The sequence below is a fragment of the Alternaria incomplexa genome (genome assembly GCF_024043165.1).
Source record: "Alternaria incomplexa strain BMP 0042 chromosome Unknown scaffold_19, whole genome shotgun sequence".
In the NCBI taxonomy this organism is placed as follows: Eukaryota; Fungi; Ascomycota; class Dothideomycetes; order Pleosporales; family Pleosporaceae; genus Alternaria; species Alternaria incomplexa.
Window position 1 is genome coordinate 44,756 of NW_026249868.1, and position 24,111 is coordinate 68,866.

At 52.8% G+C, this 24,111-nt stretch overlaps 3 protein-coding genes across 3 annotated transcripts; 2 read left to right on the forward strand and 1 right to left on the reverse strand.

The window, feature by feature from the left end:
• Positions 1-6,149: 6,149 nt before the first annotated feature.
• On the forward strand, positions 6,150-8,831 carry J4E90_010049 (uncharacterized protein; the record flags this gene model as incomplete). The annotated part of the gene is made up of 1 exon (XM_051439565.1): positions 6,150-8,831. The coding sequence occupies one exon, from the start codon at positions 6,150-6,152 to the stop codon at positions 8,829-8,831; it is 2,682 nt and encodes an 893-aa protein (XP_051286474.1).
• Positions 8,832-10,824: 1,993 nt separating this feature from the next.
• Positions 10,825-12,768, forward strand: J4E90_010050 (uncharacterized protein; the record flags this gene model as incomplete). The annotated part of the gene is made up of 3 exons (XM_051439566.1): positions 10,825-10,878; positions 11,015-11,539; positions 11,593-12,768. 3 exons carry the CDS (start codon positions 10,825-10,827, stop codon positions 12,766-12,768), a joined length of 1,755 nt encoding a protein of 584 aa, XP_051286475.1.
• A 1,502-nt stretch (positions 12,769-14,270) lies between these two features.
• On the reverse strand, positions 14,271-15,982 carry J4E90_010051 (uncharacterized protein; the record flags this gene model as incomplete). The annotated part of the gene is made up of 4 exons (XM_051439567.1): positions 14,271-14,614; positions 14,667-15,481; positions 15,539-15,614; positions 15,676-15,982. 4 exons carry the CDS (start codon positions 15,980-15,982, stop codon positions 14,271-14,273), a joined length of 1,542 nt encoding a protein of 513 aa, XP_051286476.1.
• Positions 15,983-24,111: the final 8,129 nt, after the last annotated feature.

Genomic DNA, 24,111 nt, shown 5'->3' on the forward strand with positions numbered 1-24,111 from the left:
TTCTTCTGTCTACCCATGTTTCAATAACACTTTGCAAGTCTTCTTGACGTCTCGTTGAGATGCTGTCATGGACCCAAAGCGTACTTTATATCAGTCCTTGAACTATGAGCATCACGAGTGGTGCTATTTACCGTAGCATGGTAACCACATGTTGTGTAGTCTAATCATTCGCATGAACCTGGTCAAGGATGTAGACACTAGTGCATGTCCTGAGTGCCAATATAACGGGAATTCGTCATATCAAACTACGACCAGAAAGGATATCCCTTCAACTCCTAATTCCCAGTTGGACGGCCGCTGGAACTAGATGCGCGGACCCAGCGGGAGCAAGCGCTTGGGTAGAGACGCCGTTCATCCAAGCGACATCCCCATCAGGAAATCCCTTTGTCCCCAACCATGCGGGCCGTTAGAGTCTAGAAAGAGTTCCCGGTGTGATCAGACCGTGTTTTGGGTTTTGGAAGGAATGCGCATGTCGGAGATGAACTATTCCTTTCGGTCTTCGCCAATGAGGATCTTGGTATAGGGACTTGGCTATAGCTGGCCAGCGCGTATAGGCTTACGACAACGACAGATAGTAACATGGCGCTATGCTATCGACGCTATCGCATCGTTTCGAAGTCGACATCCTCGTGTACGATAGCACATCGTTAGGCCACCAGAAGTTTGGCACACATATGTCGAGATACGTTAGCGCCATCAAAGTCGACAGCTAAGCGTGAAGCGGCTCATCACACGCATATCCTCATCATCGTCTTTCGTGTCAGCAAACTCAAAGTTGGTGGCGCAACGCCCTAGTCCAGGCACACGTCCCACCGTGGGTCAAGATGTACACCGATCAGGAGGTATAACCACGAGGTCGCCTTATCGATAGGAATTAGGTTTGCCGTGCCGCATGTCTGCTTTCTTTTGGTCGATGGAATGGGACAAGCGACGCCCATCCCAGCGCTACTGCGACCAAAACGTCTGCTAGTGATGGTCAGGTGCCACACACCCTTCTGGTAGTATCGCCGTCATGGAGCCGACGGCAGCGTGTTCGTACTTTTTGAATGGTTTGGGGAGTGAGGTTTTATTGATTAGGGGGGTTGAAATTGATGCTCCAAACTCGAGATCGATGTTTACCTCACCGCAAATACACATTCGCGCCGAGTTTCCACTTGCATACAAACAAAATATGTAATTTGTCGCAACGAAGTCTTGTAGCCCATCAACCGCTGAGACCCGCTCCGGTATCCGGGAGCTTGAGCAGAGTGCGGTTCCTTAGTGTCCAGGGGACGATCAACGACCCTGTTGGTTATTGGTTCCCATCCGAGCGCTCTCGATGCAAGGGGTCGAGGGTCCAATGAGTGCTCGTAACCACCCACCACATGGAGGAAAAAGGATCGTGTCTTACATGCACTACATCCACTAGAAAGAGCTGCTGTATCGACAATGTAGACAAGATTGTGCAGAACGGCCTGGAAAGCTTAGTCGAACAAACAACCCTTACGTTGAATGTGCATGAAGGATTATTCTTCGTACACGTCGCAAGTGAGCTCGGCGCTTTGCTGCAATCCTCCATGCAGGCTGACGAGCTGTAGGAAGGAAGATGGACTTCTGACGAGAGCTTGACGAAACGTGGTGCTGACTGGCGCGCGGGTCCTGGTAACTTTGCTTTGCCCTTGCATAGTTTTCATGTAAAGGATTCATTTCGGAAGCGTACAGTCAGATCCAACAACAAACCTATCGCGCTTATCACCAAACAGGTGGTGTGAGCTGAATTGCAGTTCACATCGAGCGCCGGATGGTTTCCTGCTAACTGTATAGGTGTACAATCGACCAATAAGGTTCCTAACCGGGACGACATCAGAGGCGACCATCGGTCACTCCGTTGCGGGGTTCCAGGTCAGAGGTCGTCACGAAGTGGCGCTGCCTCCGGCGTGCCTCAACCAGCTGTCACTCTCGTCTCGTTGCAGTATGCCTTAGCGAAAGAGGGGCGCACAATCGAGGGGTCGGTGGTAGTAGCTAAAGCTGAACTATCAGCTCCTGCGACAACTGGCCAGAGCTCCGATAGCCAAGTATAGGGCAAAGAGACTGCATGCATGCTGATGTTGTCTAGATCTGCTAGTACCGCAGTGCAGGACGCTGATCGTTGGAAATCGGTCGCCATTCCGGTGAGCAGTGGTCTGAAGATATGAAGCCATGCTTTTCTCTGCGTCTGGAACTGCCGGTACGTAGGCGATGGTTTCAGGTGAGGTAGTAGGGTGTGGGGTTGAAGCATCTGGTTCGTCTGGGGAAGATGGCGGCCTAGACTTTGGACCGGTCGAACAGCCGGAAGCGAGCGGGAGGCAACGAACGGCATTTAGATCACGTTGGACGACCATCTGAGTGGTTTACAGCACGATGAACTTTTTTCTGTTGGGAATGCGCGTGGTTGGCTGTAAGCATATCGAGAGTGCGGCTCTGCGGACCCAGGCGGCGCTCCTTCGTTGTGTACACGTCGCTGGGTGAGGGATTGCATTCGTGTACAGCCAGCAAATTACCCGGCCCACCTAGAAGCGCAATTTCCCGCATGTACTCGTTGCCTTGGTTGCAGGGCTACGTCAAGCCAGCGAATGTGCCGATGGTGCTCGTGGCATTATGACGATTGCTCAGGATAAAAAAACAATGCTCGCTTCGCTCGGGTCTGAGGTTTGTCTGTGTGGCTGTCAGGTGGTGTTCAAGCAGGGGAGGCGCAGCTGTGGCGGCGGAATGTTTATTGGCTGTAGTGCCGGCAAATCTCAGTGCGCTTCCCCCTTTGGGCAAGAGGGCAAGAGACAGGCCGGAGATTGCCAATTTCGTCCTTCCTGAGGATCAAAACAGACGTGAAACGAGATTCGCAATTTTGGGTCTCCGTACGCCTCGCAACCTGGCCAGCGAAAACAATACTTCCAAGAGTCGGAGTATCCTAGGAATTGTGGATGGTCGGATGGAGCAACCTCCGCTGTCCATCTCATCGTACATCGACAGGCGCGACCTTGCCCCTGACTTCAGTTTGGTAGCCACGCGTCATAGAGGCCGTTGTTGACGATACGACGCTGCTTGACACTGACAAGTAACGACGCGTCGGCGGGCGCCAGCGGAAGGTTTGGTGCAGGGAGTTTGGCGCGTGCAAACCAATGGACTGACCCGGAGACGTTCGCATGGTGTGGAGCAGCGCCGTGGCTGTGCAGTGCCATAGCTCTTGTATAGTGATCGCGCTGGCGCAATTCCAAGAATAATACAAACGACTCTATGTATGTAGAGTTTTCGGGAAAGCTGAGGCGCGGTGCGTGGATGCTGGAGGAAGCTATCGGGTCCTGTACCCAAGAATGAGGGGATGACCTTTGTTGCACGATGCTTTTTCGTTCACCGCTCCACTCGACACGCGATCGGAAAAAAGAAAGACAGATCTAAATTCGACGGCGCAGCATGAGCGTTGCGATGGTCGTCACAAGGACAGCCGTTATGTGCACTACGCTCCACAGATCGGGCTGTTAGTACCGAGCGGCGCGATACGTGGTAACCTTCGGACTCGTTTCAAGATTGGAATCGTCGTATCCTCGCAAACATGCTCACTATGGGGGCCTTGGCAGCAATGTTTTCCGTCTGCAAATGGCAGGAAGCCGTGGATCAAGAAAAATGAAGTCGAGTTTTTCAATTGCGGGACGTAGCTCGGCGCATTGCGCCGATGAGAGATGGACCCTGGAGATCATTGGAGATGATGCAGACAGCGGGAGACATGGGACTCCATGTTTATGACGTCGGAGGATATTGCGACTGATTCGCAAGTCTGCTTGGTTGGAAGGGAAGCGATGAGGAATGGAGAGGCCGAGCATGTCCAGATTACACAAACCCTAGAGCGTGCGAAGCCACATCGTTATCTCCACATGCAGGTGCGAGCCGGAACATTTTCTAGAAAGCGCAAGGAGTTGCAATGTCGATGCGTCGAATGGGGCAGCAATGCAGTATCGTGCATGCAGGGACATGTTGACTTGATTGCCCTGACCCGAAGGCAATGAAGCTCTGCGAGTTTTCAGACTCTTGTCTGAAGAAGACCGGGACGAAGTGGCCATGTGGTACGAAGCCGAGTCTGCAAGCCCCATTGTGGCGGCATGAGACACACATGGTATTGAACTTGTTGCGCCCTCGAAGCCCAGGCCGGTCCTATCAGTAATGGAGGGAAAGTTGTGTGTACAGCATGGGTGCAGTAGGGATGAGCAGATCTGTATCTGCTCCTTGTCTCCTCACACTTGGAGGTGCTTATAGTAGGTCCGCAGGTCCGGATCCGAGATGGCTTACTTCTTGAGCTGTTCAGTATCGTGGAAACCATTGCTCAACTCTCTTGCGCTCGACCTTCCCCATCGGCAGGATGTGGGCGTCGGACGGCAACAAAGCCTTGCATCTTGCCTCTGGCATCCCGCTTCTCCGCATTTCGTCTATCACATCCTATTTATGGTGGCGAGGACGAGCGTCCGTCATGGCTCCAAAGGGGGATAGCGAGGCGTCATTGCCCCTGCATAGCGAGGATCAAACGGGTGTAGTCTAGTCAATTGGTCCGAATTGCATATCAAATGCACGCTTGGCCATACATGTGCCGGGGTGCGCAGCCCCACCTCGAACGGGTGCTGTGAAACATCGAGTGCGCATCCTTCTGTCTCGAGGCCGAGGGTGCGTGAACACGTCGGGCAGTGCGGATGGGGAGAGTGGGAGCGTGGGCAGGTAGGGCCAGCTGCGGTACATGCAGCGGAAGCAGCAGCGCTGCGATTTGATTGTTAGCCGCGCTGCCCGATGGTTGGTTGCGGGAAGGCAGGCTGTTAGTGGAGAGGGGTCGGCTGGCGGCATGTAGCCAAGACGCACTGGGAGAAGATGGACAAGCAGAGCGAAGACGATGCATATCGCGTGCAGCCGCCTCAAAGGAGAGGGGTCCTGCAGCGCCTAAGGGTGGACGATATGAGCCAGGACTGCAGTGCGCATCTCGACGGCAGCAACGGCAGACTTAGAGAGCCGCATGCACGCGAGGCACCACGTAGCTATTGGACAGTTGTCACGCACACGTTATGAGATTGTAGCTGTCGCTAGTGCCGTGACGCTGTACAGATAGTGCTGATTCCTTGGAACCTGGTGGGAACTGAACTGGCAAACTACACGAGGCTAAGCAGCTATCGGCCGACTCTAGCAGACTATCGGCAGGCATTGGTTAACCGATGGGACTGCTACATCATGGTTGTGCAGAGCGCTGGAAGGGTTTGCTCCCACGTCGCCCCGGCATCGAGGCGTGACTCCTACACGTGTGAGGCTGCCGCGGAGGGATGGCCCTGCGACGGCGCACTCTGTTGTATTGTGCGGGAACCGGTCGACTGACGTGCGCGCAAAAGCAACACATAGCGACAGGTGCCTGGCTGGTACCTGGCAGCGCGTCGCGGCATCGTGTGGATCAGGCGTGAAATTACGAGGGAGACAACGATTAGCATGGGTAAAGCACGAACCGGGGATCCCTGCGCGGTGTGGTGGTGCGTGCTAGCGTGGAGCCCGCCTGGGAAGGAACGACCGACAAAAGCGACAGTTGCCCTGGTGCTCGTCTCCCACCCACCTCCGCCAATTCACTGTCACCACCTCGCCGTCGTCCCCGTCGCGCCCTGCCGAACCTCACTCTGGAGCCCATTGTCGTTACTCACACTAATTGAGGCGACTCTAGGCATCTGTCCGCTCATTTCCCCCGTCATTCCTTAATCCTGGGTGTACTGGCTTCACTCACTGCGACTACTACCACGGCAGCCTACCGACTTGCCCACTCCACCCGCAGCACTACCTCGACCTATACTGTACGCCTCGCACAACCTCACAGCCGGTCCTGCAATCTGCTCTTGCGCGTGCTGACTGTTATGTGTCAGTAGTAATCGCGTCAGCTCTTGTACCTCGACAGCGCTTGTTTCGTCTCACGCCCGCTGTGCCCACGCCTGTAGCACCCCATTCCCCACCCGTCCAACCACACTCTGTCCTCGCGCGTCCGGCAAGCTGTCCCTGGAACGCACCACCCGTCTAGCTCGCACATTAAGCATTGTGCTGCGCGTCCGTTGGCGGTACCATCTCTAATCTCGTCAAGCCCCATCGTCGCAGATCGCTGCGTCCGACAGGGCAGCTAGTAGTTCACCATGGCCGAAATTGCCCTGCCACGACACCGGGCTACACAGTCGCAAGCTGGTGTCGGCTCACCGCTCTACCAGCGACGACAACACTCCAATGCCGGCCCCATTGAGCTCATCCCCAACCCGGAATTCTCCTTCCCCATGCGAGGACCAGATACCGCCTCTTCAGAGCCTGCACCCACAAACTCGCGGCCAATGTCCCTGCAAGCGTATCCAGCTGGTCGTCGAGGCTCCATGCCGCACTACCGACAGAAGTCTATCAACGCTCTACCAGACTTTTCCTTCAATCCTGCAGGACCAGCAAAGCCAGCCACCATCGAATCTTCACCACCACAGTCACCGGCGACACTGCCTGTTCCAGTATCGCCGTCAAAGCCGGCACATGGCCACAGACGCGGTGGGAGCGAGTTCATTGGCGGTGATGTGCGACCCGGCGGCACCACCCTGATGAGCAGCAGCCCGACAAAGGGAGAGGATGTTCTTCCTACACCAAGCTCGACACTGCGTCCGGGTCCGCCAGCGGGTCGTCGCGGACACGCTCATCGTCGCTCGGGTGCCATCTCCTCTCACGACCTCACAACCATCATGAACCCACCTGCTCCAGCGCGAACAGGCAGCGCGCCCAACACACCCTCCGAGGGCAATCAGTTCGCTTTCGGCCACAAATTCAACAGATCTGTCTCGCAACCCTCGCTACGCGAAAATGGCGCAGACGATGAGGCGCGACCACCATCAAGAGCCCGTGTTACCTTCTCCGATAGAATCGAGACTATCCGTCCGCTCTCCACCATCTCCTCCGAGACTGAAATCTCAACCATCAGGGGACACTCAGCTGCCAACAGCCTGTCCTCGATTGTTAGTTGCAGCAGCCCGGCGCCTGTGCGACCAGGACGCCCCAGCACAACCCTAAACACAGTTGAAGACGAGGACCGACCAAGCACGGCTGGAATGGTGCTCGACAAGTTCATGGGCAGCCGCCTAAATGGCGAGGTCATTGAACGCAAGCGACCCACGTCCGCCATCTCCCCTATCTCGCCAACCGCGCCCACCCCGAAAGTACAAGCCAAGCGACGCAGTCTCTTCCAGAAGGATCGCAGTGATACCTCAGTTCCTACTCTTCCTACCAGTGCCTCCGATCCTGCACTCTCTAAATCCTTCGACACACCTCTGGCATCACCCACTAAAGATGACGATTCAGCACAGGTCGCCGAAAAGCCGAAAGCTGCGTCGCGCAAAAGCGGTCGCAAGCCCCGGAAAGTCAAGTCATGGGCAAACTCCATTATCACCAGGAAAGGAAAGCACAGCAAAAAGGCAAAGGCACGATCTCCGACACCACCACCATATGCGGGCATGGACACCGAAGACTCCGATGAATCAGACGAGATGGACTTTGATCCCAACTTCGACGATGACACCACAGTCACCATCGTCTCCCCCACTGAGAACTCAGTTCCTCTGCCGAAGATTGACACCGACTACGCTTCGTGGCAACCACGTGACCTGAAGCGTGTTGATTCTGACATCATGAGCCCGGTGATCGACCTTGATGCCGCACTTGGACCCTTCAACACTCCCAATGGCACGAGCCCTCGAACCCACCAGCGGGGCTTTTCGGCACATCGACGAGCCATGCACAGTGCTGGCGGCATTGCACCTTCGCACAGGAGGACGGAGAGCGCCCCTGAATTGATACCCTTTGAGAACCGACCATCAGCAGTTGCTAATGCTTCGCCTATGGCCGATGTGTTCGAAGAGGAGGAACCAGAAGACGACCTGACTCTGGCGATTCCTGCAAAGACTGCAAAGGCAAAGTCTACTGCTGCAGAACCTGAAGAGCCGAAGATCTCGGTCGTGGAGGCAGATGCGAAGCAGGAAGGCACTGCTATCAACTGGAACTTCAACGACGGACTTGGCATCAAGCGTACTGCGAAGCACGACGACGTTGATGCATCTGAGCCACTGTCTCCTCGAGCAGTGCCTGTTGAGTCCAGCGAGAACGTCTCTGAGCAAACGCAGGCCTCGGAACCCTTTGAAGTTGTGGAAGATCATGAGGAGCCCCGCACATCATCACTCACACATTCGTCCGACTCCACTGTCACCGCCCAACCAATGGAGGATTCGCCAAAGCATCATCAACCTGCCATGAACTTGTCGCTCCCACTGGGTCAACAAAGTCTCATGACACCCGACACGGTTACTTCTTCGTTTTCCTCGCCAGATTGCCGATCCAGTCAGATTTCGTTCGATAACGGCCGTGGAGGCACTGCAGCTTCCTCGATGACCGACTACCCCGTGATGCCTTCTCCCCGCTTTGGCGAGCCTGGACCTGAAGTTCGCATCTCTACGGAGGTCCCGTCTCTGACTTCTTCCAGGTCGACGATGACCAGTGCAATGCAGAACGCATTCCCGCTTGTCAGTCCCCGTCGATTTGGCGACCGCACCTCGTCTCTCTCCTCTGATCCCAGTGAGATTGAGTCCCGCCGTCGCAAGCGCTCTAGCATTGCTAGCCTCTCTAGGCTGATGGGAACTTCTTCTTCCTCGTTCAGCGAGCGCAGCAAGCTTTCCATTGAGCAGCGTCCTCAGTCAGAACATCGCGAGCCCACCAAAGACAAGAAGAAGAAGAACATCGGAAGCAGATTGAAAAAGTTCTTCCAGCACACCAGAGATTCCTCCCCATCAAAGACCTGAAGTGTTCATCATTGTCACGACTTGTACATCTTTGGCTCTTGCCTCAACCGACGATTTGCAGTTTGCTTTCTAGTAGCTGTTTCCACATCACATGACATTATGGCTGTGCTTCCATGAGCACATACATCACCTCTTTCCTCTCGCATGACCACGGAGTTTACAAGCGATGAATATTTAATGGCGCATTACCAACCTGCGATGCATACGCGAACCGGACTTTTTCTTACTCTCATTGAACAGCATCTCTTTCCTTACGAGTACTAGGAGGACGAGTTTCTAGGATTCCTGTGGTTTGCATCATTGCATGGGACCTCACCTGGCATACTTTGACTGGTTTTCACTACGGCGGTAGCCATACACCGACCGCACATTCAATTTCCTTGCTCCACACTCTATCGGAGGTATATATTTGCTTATACCGTCCACACGCTCTCTCAGAGACGGTCGATTCTGCCCTTTGGCAGACATTTCACGACAGGACTCTTTCTTTACTTCCTTTTCTTGACAGTCGTTTATTATGAAGCAGTACATACATCAGGGTATGCTGTAGTAAGCTGAGAATGGTGGGACACATGTATTTTGAACATGGCGGCACAAATCTCGTTGGGCAATCTGTACCATGAGCTTTGGAAAGGATAGATAGTGGGTTGAGCTGGATGAATGGCTGCAATCTTGAAAAAAAAATCAAACTATGAATCATCTACATGGCCTTGTGTTCTCTCTCGTGACTCTGGAAATCACTGCAGTCGTGTCTCTCCCGCTTGTTCGTGACAATGCAAATCTCGCTTCTTCATCCATCGCTTACCTTGAGCCGCTGCAATATGTCTCTGACGCCAACATGCCTGTCCACATCCTATCCGTTATCAGGACAACCAGCGTGAACTGGCCACCAGCTCATGCACAGCCGTTATCGCGCACTGGCCTCACAATCTACCACATCGCCCGCGTGACAGCGGGACAAGAACCAAGATTTCATCTCACTTGCCCCGAGCGAGCCGCCACGGCGCACATGCACGGCAGGGACTTAGTCAGACCACGCCGTCTAAACGGTAAAGTGTAAAGTGACATAGAGTAGTGCGGGAAGGGACATGCGACCGTCGTTACGAAAGCCGCCCCCCATCATGCTGAAACCTCCGCGCCGAGGTTGCGCACTGTTGTATGAAGGATTGCCGTTCATCAATAGTACGGCCGGGGGTCGACCGTTTTCCCTGTTCCTGTCTCGCTTCCGCGCTTTCATTTATCTGTGTTGGAGGTTGTGCATGTGGGGTTAGCAGGATATGCAGGGGCGTTGGTGATCATTTAATTTGTAGATGGACCTCGGGAGTGTCAGGTGGTGAAGAGTGAGTCAAGAGAGCGACGCGATGCAGGTACGAGTCAAGCGAGGTGTTTCAGAATCTGGGGTGCGGGATGGATGGCGAAGCGATGGTGGTGCTGAGGCTGCGCTGTGTTGGCGAAGGTGTTTGGGGTCGTTGCTAGGGGAGATGGCGGGATGGGTCTTTGGTTTGCTTTGATGTGGGGTTGATGACCTCGAGGAGAAAGATTGGAGCAGCATGGTTTTGACATAGTATGGGCCGTCATGAGTCCTAATGTAAAATGGATTGTAGAGTTGAGAAGTAGACCTTATTTCACGGTTGCCTTTAAATGGAGAGCGGTACCTAGGTATGCTGGAGGGTTACACATGCCATGTAGGTCCGAAATACTCCATTCAGCGCTGTCATAGTCGACTTGGGTGATGCGTGAAGGCTCAACATTTTGCAAGTCTTATTGGAGGTATCAAACATTAGGGAACTCTCAATCGTGAAGTTCCTGCCTCGAATGCGCATCAGACTCGAGCATCGTGAAATGCGGTTAGTCTCGATTCGTGTTAGCGCACTTTCACGGTGCGGGCAAGTTGGCATCACCGAGCAGTGACGACTGGAGCTCCCCGCAACAGCTCAACAGCTCCACAGCTACCTCTAGACCCCGAAACCTGTCAACACGATCGCGAAGAACCATGGCAGACGAAGAGAAGGAGAAGGCGGAGAAGATCGCGGCGGCGAAGAAACGCGTACGTCCTCCCTCTACATGTCTCATGACTTCCTGAAGGCTGCCATTGCTCAGATGCAGTTGGAAATGGTGTCTTTTCGTAGCCGAAGTTTGAAAAGACTCATCACAGCTAAGACGAAACTGACAAATACGCATAGTATGAACAATTGAAGAAACAGAAGGCGAAGAAGGCGGGCGGAGGAAAGAAGAAGGGAGACAAGACTGAGGAACCCGCCGAAGCCGAAGCCTCTACTGAAACTCCGACCGAAGCAACTTCTCCCGAAGAGAAGCCCGAACAAGTCGCGCCAGAACCCGTAGAAGCCACAAGCGTGCCAGAGCCGCCAGCAGAGGACGATGACGAGCCCTCGGAATTAGCTGTACCCAAGCCGTCGCACGGCCGCAAGCCTTCAGTCGCCGTCGATTCGCGACAGCGCTCTGAATCTTTTTACCGGTCTGGAGCCGCCGGTGGACCTCTGTCGCCTGGAGGAGGGGTTGCAAGCGAGGTTTACCGGGAACAAGCGCAGAAGATTGAGGAGCTCGAGAAGGAGAACAAGCGACTGGCAAGCGAAGTTGAAGAGAATCAGACCAGATGGAAGAAGGGCGAGGAAGAATTGGAGGAGCTGCGAGAAGGCAGAGGCGATGTTGCGCTCGCGGTGGAGAAGGGCAAGGAGGCTGACAAGCTGGTATGCATACGGGCACATTGGAGCGTATGACGAAATACTGACCCACGGTCTAGAAAGCCGAAGTCGAATCGCTCAAGAGACAACTTGCGCAGGCGCAAACGCAGAGCAACAAGTCCATACGCCGTACGTCGACCGCATCGCCTAGCCAAAGCGCATCCATCGACGATCTGAACGCGCAGGTCGCTTCAAAGTCCGCGACTATCGAGTCACTCGAGCTGGAGATATCGAACGTCAACAGACAGCTGTCAGAGCAAACGAACAAGAACAACGAGCTTCAGTCGAAGATCACAAGCCTGGAATCTGCAGTGCAAAGGGCGGAACAAGAAGCAAGCTCGACGAAGACTGAGCTACAAGATTTGAAAGCGAGCCTGGACAAGGCTGGTGATCAGGCAGAGAAGGATGGTTCAGATCGCGACTCTGCGCAGACGCGCATTGCGCAACTAGAGGCTGAGTTGGGCACCGCGAACCGCAAGGCCTCAGACTCGGTCTCGCGCGCAGAGTTGCTGGAGAAGAAGATCGAGACTCTTACACAGCTACACCGCGACAACGACTCACGAAACCAAACACGCCTGCAAGAGCACAAGAAGATCGAGCGCGAAGCAACAGAACTACGAACCCGTATAACAGGTCTCAGCAATGAGAACGCGCGTCTCCGAGAGGCAGAGCAGCGTCGCCGCAAGGCAGACCTCGGCTCTATTGAGGACTCCAGTGTTCAAGAGCTCCTAGACGAAGAGCGCGACCGTCTCCTCGCAAAAGTGCGCGAACTCGAAGAAGAGAACTTTGAGCTCCGCCGTGGCGTATGGCGCGACCGTCGCCGCGACATGCAACCTCCCATCGACGATCAAGCAGACGCCGCACACCCCTACAACAGCTCCAACAGCTTCGACGACGTCGACCTATCCGGAGCGCCATCCCGACAAGTCCTCCCCAACCGCACACACTCGTCCTTCCAAGACGTCATCCAGTCTGGCATCTCAGCCTTCACCGGCCAGAACCCCGCGCATCGACGAAGCGACGCAGCGAGCAAGCCGAAGCCGAGACAAGAGAGCCTGGGTAGTTTGGACGAGTTTGAGATCGATGAAGATGCGTTCAGGCAGGCGCAGGAAGAGGAGGGCAAGAAGAGACTTGAGAGGGTGAGGGAGGTTAAGAGGGGGCTTGTGCAGTATAAAGGGTGGAGACCAGACTTTGTGGACGTCAGGGTGGGGATGGGTGGTGTCTTTGAGATATAAGCGCCGGGTCACAGATACATGGTTATGGAGGCTATGTGTGATCGAGCCTTCGGTCAGCTTTAGGAGAAATTCAGACATGAATACCATATCTAGTACTTTTGAAGTGGTGTCTCGGAGGTAGGGCACGCATCATCTTAACATTTCACGGCCTCGGAAGACAGCACATGTACATGCACGAAACGCGTTTCGTTCATATATCCGCTTCCATGGAATCTCCTCTCCATGGTGTTTCCCATTGCGGATTTCTGGGCACATTGCGTTGGCCTCGTAAGTTTTGGAGTAAGAAGCAAGGAGGTATAGTATACAAGACTCGGATGGACAGGGCTTTATATACGTGCTCGGAAGCCCGGAACCAGGCACACACGTAAGCGACAAGTGCCTTCGTGACAGAATGATGAACAGCTCCTCTGGCCTTTTGCGACACTGCTCACTCTCTATGAGTACTTATCCGTTGCCTTTTGGTGCCACAGCACACACCGGAGCGGAAGGCATGCGTTTGCCAAACATCGATTTAGGTCCCGTTGGCCATGTATAAGTCGAAGGTTGTTTTGGAAGAAAGCTTGTTCTCTTTTCTCACATGAAATCATTCCAGACTGACTTTAGTATCCATGATAAGCCCTAAAATGGCCTTTTGACAACTCCTCACCGCACTCATGGCATCGGATTGCTGCAAATTTTGTTTGTTGGAAAGAAGGACGGTTGGAAGACGGTAAATGTGGCCGCAGCCACAGTCCGCCGAGGCATAACAAGTCCCGGTTGCTTTTTGGAGAATGTGCGGAAAGATGTCTTGATGAAATGGAAAGGAAGAGTACAGGTCGGAGAGGTTTATATACTTAGCAGCCGCCAGGCGAGCGTCACAGAGGACGGACTTGCTGGGTTTTAAGAGTAAAGAAATCTAGATTTCCTCAACCAGAGCATACCACAGCCTTTCTAAAGTTTTTGAACCGCGTTTCATTTGACAGGTGAGTTATCACGTCTGCTTCTCCATCTCCATGCAGTTTAGGTTGGTTGTATTTTGGAAGCGAGAGGAAGCACATGGGCGCTCATGCATGTCTTTTTTTTCTTTCGCAAACATCGTAGATGGCGTTTAGAAGTTTTGGTGTAGTAAAAGGCACGAATGGTGTCTAGAATCGAAGTAGGAGGAAGCCGAGGCGATTTATATATGTGGGCGCGACAGTACAGCAGGAAGATACAACCTACTTGTGATGTTTTTTGCTACGCGAGGACATATTGCCAGTCTGCACAAGGTTTCTCTTATCCCTGAAGAAAATGATGCATATTTCTGTTCTCTCTGCGACCTGGCTCACATCCACGACTTCTTGGGGTTTTGGTCTTCCCAGGAACATCACAAAGAGGTTCGGGATGTTTTGGAGTAGCGATAGAGTGGATAAATCCCATCTCCAAGATGTATTCGCGAGGACTTTGATGCGCCTCAATTATTCCTATGTACAACGTCGTTGAATAACACATTGATGCCCCTTTGTTTGATTATAGCTGCTCGGCTAATCGATGCAAGTATATGCATCATATTGGTCAGCGTTCTGACCTTCCAGCACTGCATGCTGTGGGTATGGGCAAAGCCTCCTTGTCCTGTTACTTCCATCTGAAGGCTCCGTAGCCAGAATGTACTCAGGAGCTACGCCATTTTCTACCCATGGAATGAGAGCTTCGAGAGAGTGGTACTTTCCAGGAACCTGAGGATAGCTAGCAGCGGGGCCGCAGTGACCACCACCCGGGACCATGAACAAGCGCCAGAAATCATTAAGCTGTGCCTCGCCGTAGATGGCTTTCGCTTCGTTGTGTTGATCGATAGGCCAAGTAGGCGCGTTAAATGGGTCAGCCCAGCCTATTCGCGTAAGTCTGATTTCGTGCTCGTGCAAATCTGGTGGACGACAAACCTTGCGATGCGACAAGTTTTCCACCTCGAGCCCTGAATGCATCGAGTCTTGGGGATGTTGCAGTGATCAAAGGACCTGCAACCTTGTCCACAATCTTGACATCGTTCTGAAAGTCGAAAGTAGTGTAGTCATAGCTCAAGTTCTTGAAGACAAGGTTCTGCAATATAGGTACTGCATACGCGGTGTAGAGAGTTTCTTCCAGCAGAAGCCATTCGGATTCCGATCCCTTTGCAAACCCGGGGTATATATCGGCCCCAGGTCCAGCGTAGAACGCTTCAAAAGTGGCAAGCTGCGTCTGATTCAGACATGTCGTTCTGTTATTCTCAACTTGAGCCTGCCCAGACCGGCACAGTAGTGATGTAATTTCGAAGTCGCACTTGGTTGGATCGTCGATCACTCCGTCTTTCACGCCATCAATATCATCACACTTCTCCAGTGCTGCATCCCTTGCAAACGTGAGTACGTCCTGGGCTAGAAATGCACCAGGCTTCCGTGCGTGAAGACCGTTCCACAGAAACGAAAGGATGAGATGGGAGTACCAGTTGCCGGCACTTCCTGCAACAATACCATCGAAGATTTCGGGATGGTACTGGGCCAGTGCATATCCTTGAGCACCACCTGTGGAACAGCCTGAGAAGTAAGACTTCTGTGGCGGGTTTCGGAAGAACGTCGCTGTGATAGCTTTTGCTGGTACAGTGAACATCGCGATCGAATCCCGGATCCACGCTGCGGTCTGGGCATATGAGTGAAGGAATGGAACATAGCTTCCTGGCTCGGAAACGCCGTTCTCGGAAACCAAATGTCCAGAGTCACACCTTGAGGCCTATGAGTTAGCTCAACATGGCAAAACACAGAGGGGGCAAAAAACAGACCCTCCAACAGCGAAGCCAGAGTTGAGATTCGTGGCCATTGCCTGGTAATCTATCACGCCTGCAAGTCCGCCATTGCCTTCATGATGATGTCAGCAACCACGAGGCACGAGCACTGATCTGAATGATTCAATACGTACCGACAGATAAATAGCGCCCATTGTAATTTCCGTTTTCGGGTAGCCAGACATCAAAATGTAGTGTGTTATTTGGACCATATGGCATGAGTCCAACAACACGGCAAAAGGAAGCTGTATTTGTCTCCGTGATATTTTGAGCAGCCACAGCTGATATGTCTGCAATTCCGCCAATGTTTACCCGACTGGAGTCGACAACGTAGTCCACGCTGTGTCGTAACGAAGTACAACTGTCATGGTCCACGGGGCTAGAAAGTGCTGCCGCTAATAACGCGGCAAACGTGAGCTGTGTATAAGCAAAGTGCAGCATGGCAGAGACTTCAGGATGGTAAGAAGGAGTGAAGCGCTCGTTTACGATAACATGCGAAGTATTTGTCCTTTTTGGCGCGTGGCCCTCGGCCCGATCGTAACTTCCGTAGAATGTCAATACGCACAAGCGTCGGTGACGATCACCGAAGGCTTTCTCAACGAGTCAGTAGTTTGTTGCAATGAATTTGCAAAATCTACCGAGCAAGGGTCTGGTCATTGTGGACGGCTCACGATGCGGAGTGGTTTGCGGGGTGGATCGGGCGGGCTGACCGACGTGGAGAAGAGACAATCGGCGACGGGCGACCGAGCCCGAGTAGGAGCTAGACTAGATTGGGTGCATGTCTGATGCTCGACTGATAGCTTCCGGTACAACAGAGACCCGACTTCTGCCTGCGGAATGCTTGTTGATTCTTATTCTACCTAGGTAGACAGCCAAGGTGCCACAGCTGAATCTTGCATCTAATATTTGTATCCTGCGACAACCATGTCCCGATAATTGGGAACTAAAGAAGCGTGATCAGGCAAAAAAGCAGTGCTCATATACCAGTAGCATTAGAGAGTAGCTCGGGCTTCCTGCAGCGACCGCAATCTCCTCGCTCACATTAAATTGGCATTCGCGGCATTTGAACACATCAAATCTGACTTCGTGCCGCCTTTGCCATGGGTGTGTTATGCTGATGATTTTGGAAACTGTTCGAGAGAAAACAAAACAGATCTTTCATCAAACATCCTACTCTTCGTTGAGAGACATGTATCTTTGAGTGTTTCTGAAGATGCGATGATTTTAGGAGGAAAAAGCGACTAATGCTCGTGTTGGACTTATGCATTGGCCATGAAGTAGCACATACTTTGTGCTTTAAAGAAGGTAACGGGATGAGGATTTGTTGGGATCAGTCCAGAAGTCGTAGACATACAATGCTTTGGACCTTGCTCCGCAGTAAAGATGTAACAATATCGTAGCAGTAAGAGTTTAGACTCATGAAGACGAAGGGAAGAAGGCAAATCTATCTGAGTGTCGCTTGTAACTGTTTTCCCGGAGACATATGGACGTTGTCCGATGGTTTTTGAAGTGCTGGTCAAACACATTATAGTAAAAGAAGAGAAGAGACAGGACATCAGAGGAATCCATACGTCGACCAGCGAAAAGACATAGGCTGATCGCGTCGCGTTTTGTGCGCTAGGAAAACCTTGTCTTCCTTCTTCCCATAAGACATATTGTGGATGGTTTTGAACACGCTCGATTGAGAGAGCAGAAGAAGAGAACAAGCAGAGACATTTTAATGGAAGACAAACGTTTTGGAGACATAGGTATTCGCACCAGTCATTTTAGTAAAGCCAGACAAAGGCGTATTAAGGAAGGAAGAAACGGCAGCAGGGAGGGTTTTATATGCTCCAGCCTAGCCCAAGGTCATTCAGAGATCATCGTCCACTTTAGTTACTCAGATAGAAACTCCGTATCTTAGCGACGAAGTTCGCCATCAGCTCCACGGTCTTTTTCTTTTGATCAAGATCGGGGCAGAAGAGGACAAGCTCGGCAGGTGTTCGACCGTATAATCTCGAGAGTAAGCCCCGAGCAGACATATTTCAGGAGAATGATTGTTTTTGTAGCTGTAACACGGCTACTTCATTGGAATAAAGGCCTCTGGATCTTTCTCACACACATGGCATTTCCGTACAGGTGTTTTGAGAAGGAACGCTTTAAGTGTGTCGAAACTTGGGAGGAAGTAAAGAAGAAAGCGTTGCGAGAGGGTGAGCATTGTATACTCGTACTGACGGGCACACTAATAAATCGTATCCAGTCTCTCAGAACATTCATGGGTTCTCAAATGATTTCTGTGCCACATAGGTAGGAAGCAGCTCCATTGCTTTCGTGATACTAAGCAGCGAAAGGGCTAGCTGCCATGTAGAAAGCCATTGCCTTTAACGCAACATAAAGCAGATAGTACAGTATTTCTGTAGGCAGCGCTTACGCCGAGAGCATCGTCATATCCTCGTCGACTTTTTGCAGAACCATGAGTGGAGCAAAAGCGAAGTTTAGGAGGAAAGAGATCTCGCGACCAAGTTTCGTTCTCATTTGGGGTTTAGAAATGGTACTCCGTACTATGTGTGTGAAGGATATTAGAGGAAGGGCGTCGAGAGAAGGTTTGTGTACGCCATCTCAGAGGTGCGCTCTTCCCAAACATAAATACTCATCCATCCATATTTAGGATCTCGTTATCTCAACAAGACAGAACGACCATATAGTGCGGTTTTGAACTACTTCTCCAGTCATGAATCCGGATGAGTAGCTTTTTTAGTTTTTCGCAAAGCCACCGCCGACTCCAGACATACGCACTGGCTTTCTCGTTTTGATTGCGTTCTCAGACAGATACTCGCAGTATGTCTGCGTATTTTCGAATTTTCTGCACCATACCTCGGCAACAATTCGGTTTTGGAGTCACAAGCCAGACTTTTGGAGAAAGAAAGAAGAGAGAGGAAGCATGCGAACTCTGCTGGTGTATTTATAGCAAGCCATGTTGCCAAAATGTATTTTCTTTTCCTGCGCCTGCGCGACACCAGGCATCAGTGTTGTCCTTTTCTTTGGACATTTGCATCGCCGCAGTTACTCGCAGGAGCCACATTGCTCGATCGGAATGCGAATTTGGGAAACGATCTTTCCATAGGAGACCGGCATGGTAGTTTTGGTGGTGGGTCTGCCTCACAACAGACCACGCATGGGAAACCGGTCTCTTGTTTTTGGAAAAGCTCGATGCGCTTTTGGTTCCGAGTTGTAAAGCGAAGAGAGGGCATGAGACATCGAGAGACGCGAAGACTTCCGGTGCTTCTCATACAGGGGACGCTTTTTGTTTTTAGTTGTACAGGAACTTTGAGATTATTCTATAAAGGATAATCGGAATGGAAGTCGTCCACATGAGTGTCTGTGATAGAGCTTTCGCGCTCGCCAGCAGCGCATAAATCCTGACCTCGCAAGTTTTGAGAAGCAAAGGAAAGACGCGAAGACATGAAACTGAAATCCGTGTAGTTTTGAAAACTGGAAGAACTGTGTTTTTGAGAACCTGAGAGTGTGGTATCTCAGAGAATGGCACGACGACATGATAGCACTCCAGTTTGTTTTCGTTTTAGAGGCCAAGACCGTGCCGAAGGTCATGCAACATGACTTTGTCCATTTTGTTTTGGAACAATGTGGAAGTGAGTTATAATAGGAAGAGTGAGAAGAACAGAGACGATCAATTTATATGCAAATTCGAAGCTGCCAAGCTATCGTTTTGGTGGACGGTTATGTTTTGTATAGGGCAACGGGATGTCGACTGCATACGGAAATTTTGGTGAAGAGTACGCTGAAAATGAGATTGGCGACGAACTCGCGCATACTTTTTGCGCTGCGATTGATGGTTATATACGTGACTGTAGAAGTCTGGGTTGACTACGGTGAAGTAGTATTAGAAGAAGTCAGACGAAGGAGCAGAAGTGGAAGAAAGCAACTCAGGTCGGCACGAAACGACTGTGACCACACTCATGCTGGGGTGTGTATGAGGGTGCATCCATCACTCGTTGTTCGTGATGCGGCGTCATCTAAGCTCACTGTGATCTTCTTTACCTCCCGCTCACACCACCTCCACAACACTAGTCCCCAAAGAAACGCGATAAAGTCCCGAAGATCTTCGCAAGCCCTCCAGATCGCAAGGTGGGCGAGCAACTCGGTACGTGATGCGAGCGGCCAGTTCCGCACCCAGCGCCATGCCGTCATACCATCACCTGCCGCCCCGACAGCGATCAATCAGGCCTAGCCTTCACACCCCAGATCGAAACCCTATCTCTCGCCCGAACATCGGTATACACATTCTCGCATGCATGCCAGATACCGGTCGTGTGAAACTGGAAAAGGGCTGCGCAAAATAGGACTTGGTGTTGCGTCAGCAGGCTGCGTAACATTATGCATGTCATACAACAGCATGCAGGAGCCGTGAACGGTATCCCGTAACCGGATTGCCTGTTGCCGTGAAGAGTTCTTTCTTGACTTGCCACACGATGCAAGTATAGGTTGTAGTAAGAATACCTCAGAGTAAGTATTAGCGTCGTAACGAATTTCCATTTCGCAATAGGGCGCGGAGCTGGACGCCGTGATGTTACATAGCCACCGTGATCGATCCACTTAGTAGGTTCGCGGATGGCTAGTAGCCTGTTCATCTGCCGCTGTTGAGCCGTGGGCTTCTTTTCCTGGTATAGATGGGTGGATCTTGTGTGGAGAACTCTGGGGCGCGGAGGCAAAGGGTTTTTCCCGGCGGCGTGGGGTGTTGGGATGCGGGAACAGAAAATAGGTATCGCCGTGAAGGAATTCTCATTCACGTGAGGCTGAATTGGTTTCTGGAAGAAGATGAGGCGACCGCAAATAGCCGGAAGGATGCGTAAAGTCAAACAGTGCTTACGCAACTTAATGGGAGATTAAAGTCAAAAGACGGACTCAACAGGTAAGAGGACGTGTCAAGCCACAGGGTCGGGAATGACAGCTAGGATAGACCCTAGATCTCGAGTCGCATTTACCTGGGATAGCTTGCGACGAACCGCTGAGCTTCGCTTCATCTGCATGCTGCAGCAGGATTGCATTCGAAAGAACAGCTACCCTTACTCCCGAGTGTGGACAAACGCCTCGTAATCGTGATAGTGTACTCCTACGGCCTCAACACATCATGTTGAAGATGTCGCGGAGCCGGGTGAGTGAAAGACCGAAAGCTTACCATAATCGGAGGTGTCACAGGAACAACAACTCGGGGACTTAAGAGGTAGTATCGGCTACCGCGGAAGACGTCTAGTTCGACCTATCGGGAGATGACGATGAAAGCCAAGCGGCAGGTGATAATAGACTACGGTGCAAAGTACCGCAGCTCCTGCAGGATCGTGTCGCTGTGGCCATGACGTCGGGTCTGACTCTTTGACAATTCAATCGAAAGGGTTGAGTGTCAAGTAGTCGCTCGCGCTTAGGGTCACAGGTACAGAGCTCTAGGTGGCGAAGCGGCAGTGCATCCTAGGATGCGGCGAGGTACGTACCAAGCGTGCACGTGAGCTGCAGACTAGAATCCTAGCGTCGCTTCAAATCGTGTGTCAAGCCCCACTTGGTCTAGCTTCTCCTGGTGCTATACAGTGGGTAGACTGCTGGGCGTCAGCAATGCTGCGTTATATTTGGGCGCTCAACGTCGAGGCTCAAACGACTGCAGTAATATGGGGTGATCTTTCGACTGCGTTAAGCGAACTAGAACAAGAGAGGCAGTGCGCCTAAGGCAAAATACGTAGTGCCGTTACCTTGCGTGCAATTGAGTGGAACACCATGCTTTTGCGTTGCGTGCACGCTGATCTGTTGTGGGCTTGTGTTTGTGATGCTTCCAGACTCAGCTTTCGCACCTGTTACTCCGAACAGCTCCCAGTGCGGATGGCAACCGAAAACGGCTCATACGTGCCTTATGCAGGTGTGTGATAGGTGGAGCTGCAGGGCGCAACACTGCTGGGGGTTCGCAGTCGTCGAGATGAAGTACGAGGGGCAATTGTCTGGGGAGTGCGCCGGGATAACCTTATCGGGTTAGGCGTGCGTCATCGGTTCGAGCGGGCTTGAAGCGAACGGGAAGAAGCAGACGCTCGTCATTAGATATCTGCATGGGCGGTCGGCATCGTGTTCGCGACCGTGCTGTAGACTCGTCCCGATGGTTGCACAAAGGAAGCACGTCATGCTGCACGAGCAGTCCAACGTGTCGTCGTTACGCGGCCGCGAGAATGCTGCTCGGTGGTAAGACGTGCATTGGCAGATGCGAACATGGCAAATTTGGTCCCTACACAAGCTATCGCGCGGTGGTTATTTGCTCTCCTCGCACCAATCGCGACGGATTGTATAAATCCTAAAGTTTCATGCCATGGCCAAGCCACCTGGGATTGTCGGCAGAAGTGACAGGAGAGCCATGCAAATTATTTCGCCGGGGAATTTATCGATCATCGATACTTGCGTTTGGCGAGCAATCTGGTGAGATGTCAGAAAGTATAGACAAGGACTGGGATGCAGATCGAGTGGTATGTGCGTTGACAACTGCATTTGCATAGACGATCTTAAGTGGCTCAGCGAACATTTACAGCCACGATCAGCAGTAGGAAGTCGAAAGCTGCTCCTGCTTGTTCGGTACATCTTCTACAGTGCTTCGATTGACGTAGATGGCTTTGGTGTCGCTGAAGGATTGCTCCGTGGCTCCACCATGTGGCCGTTCGATTGTAGATCTGCCACGAGCTTACTGTGGTCGTGCACCAGCAGCCGATCTTCATTGCCACAAAGCGCAACGTCACTGGCTAGGGTCTCGTGCAATATCTCGACTGCGAGACAGCAACATGGTCATAGCCGAAGTTTGAATTTGGCAATGCAGACCCGACTGGCGAAGCAGCATGTTGCTTAAGCCGAAGCGAGCGTAGCGGGAGGCCGAAAAGACGATAGTAGCCTGACGATGCCGTCATGCGCGGTGGATGCTCCAGTACGCGTAGGAGGGCGACGCGACAGACCGAGAACGTCAGGGTCCTGGGCTGCCGAAGGTCAGGTGCAGTAGTATACCCACCGCGGCCTGCGGAATGAGACAGGGCGTGAGAGATTTTTGTCGTCGCTGCCATCGGCTCTTTCCACATCCGCTGCTACGATGGGGCAACTGTGGTTCGCGACGTTGCAGTACCGGTTCTCGCAGCAAGCGCATGTACTCAACAGACGGCCAAAGACGACGGGATCAACGCTGCGAGGCGGTGATAGGTGGGCGGGTCGAGCAGCAGCGACAAGGGCTAGGACGACGGCGATGGGAACTTTGCAGGCCGTGGTCATGCGGCGCTATGTGGCATGGGTCTCTGGGCAGTCCATGCTTTACCCCAGATCTCGAAGCAGGCTAGCCGCCTTTGCTGCCGCCGTCCAAGCTCTGCAGGCTCGACCTTGGATTTCCTGGGGAAGTTTGCAGGTATTGCAGCCCTCACCGATGTCAGCGCAAGCAGCTATCCGCCTGTGTAAAAGCAATTGAAGTCGCCCGGCGGTGCTGAGTGGCGCGCTGGCGGCATAGCGTGCTGTCAGTAGTTGCCCGTTCCTATAGTTAGGCGCTTGACGGCCGCAGCTGCATGGGCCGTGTATGCGAGGCCCATTGTTGTGCGCGCATCTTGCAGCACCCAGCATCGTTCGCCAGTATCGGTGACAGGCTGCTGAAACTCGCTCTCGGAAGCCCGAGCATGGTCGTGCCTCTAGACCCGTGCGGTACTCTGGGTATCCTCAGGGACGAGTAGCTCTCTCGCCAATTAATATGCAACCGGCAGGCCATTGGAGCTCCACAATCTATCTCCGCCAGGCGAAATGAAGCCGCCCTCGTCGGGAGCATGTTATAGATGCTGCGGCGTGCTCTTCGAGGCCGATTCCACTAATAACGTAGGTGGGTGGTGTGCAGTGTACAGTGCTGCCGCGAAGACGATTGCTACAGGGAGCCGAGGCCGTAGCTGTGGGCCCCTGGCGCAGTTGCTGCAGCCAAGCCGCGAGTAGTCCTGAAGGCGACGCTGCTGATCGCAGACGCCCATCGCTGCCTCTTCAGACGCGCAGGTAGAGGCGAGGGCATCGCAACGGAAGTACTCCGGACAGGACCCCTGCGCCAGAATGGCCGTTTGCTGGGGGCTCCACTTGGGAGAAGCCCTGGTGCTTGCAGGCCCGTCGAAGAACCTGGGGCGCTGGCCAGTTGCATGACACGCTCGCCGCCTAGCTCCAAAGCTTTACGAGCCGTGAAGTCTGGGGATCTGCTTACAATTCGACGAGGCCGCCGTCGCCGTCGCTGTGCCTGATCTCGACACCTCCAGCTCCCTCGCCACAGCTCGACCGCGTGCGACTTGCTCTGCGTGCTTCCTGACTCTCGCTGCTCGTTGTAATAGCCATCGTCCCGCGAACCTTGGCCCGTGCCCGATTCCCCAGACTCGGCCTGCCCTCTGCACCTCCGACCAATCGTTGTGTCGTCGCCCAATTGCTCTGCCCGGGACCGAAGGTTGTGTCTGCGCTGTAATCTAGCCTTTTGGGCCGTACCAGCCAAAAGCCGCCGGCGCCTCCAGCAAGCACCGCTGGTACAGACGCTTACATCAAGGCTGGACCCT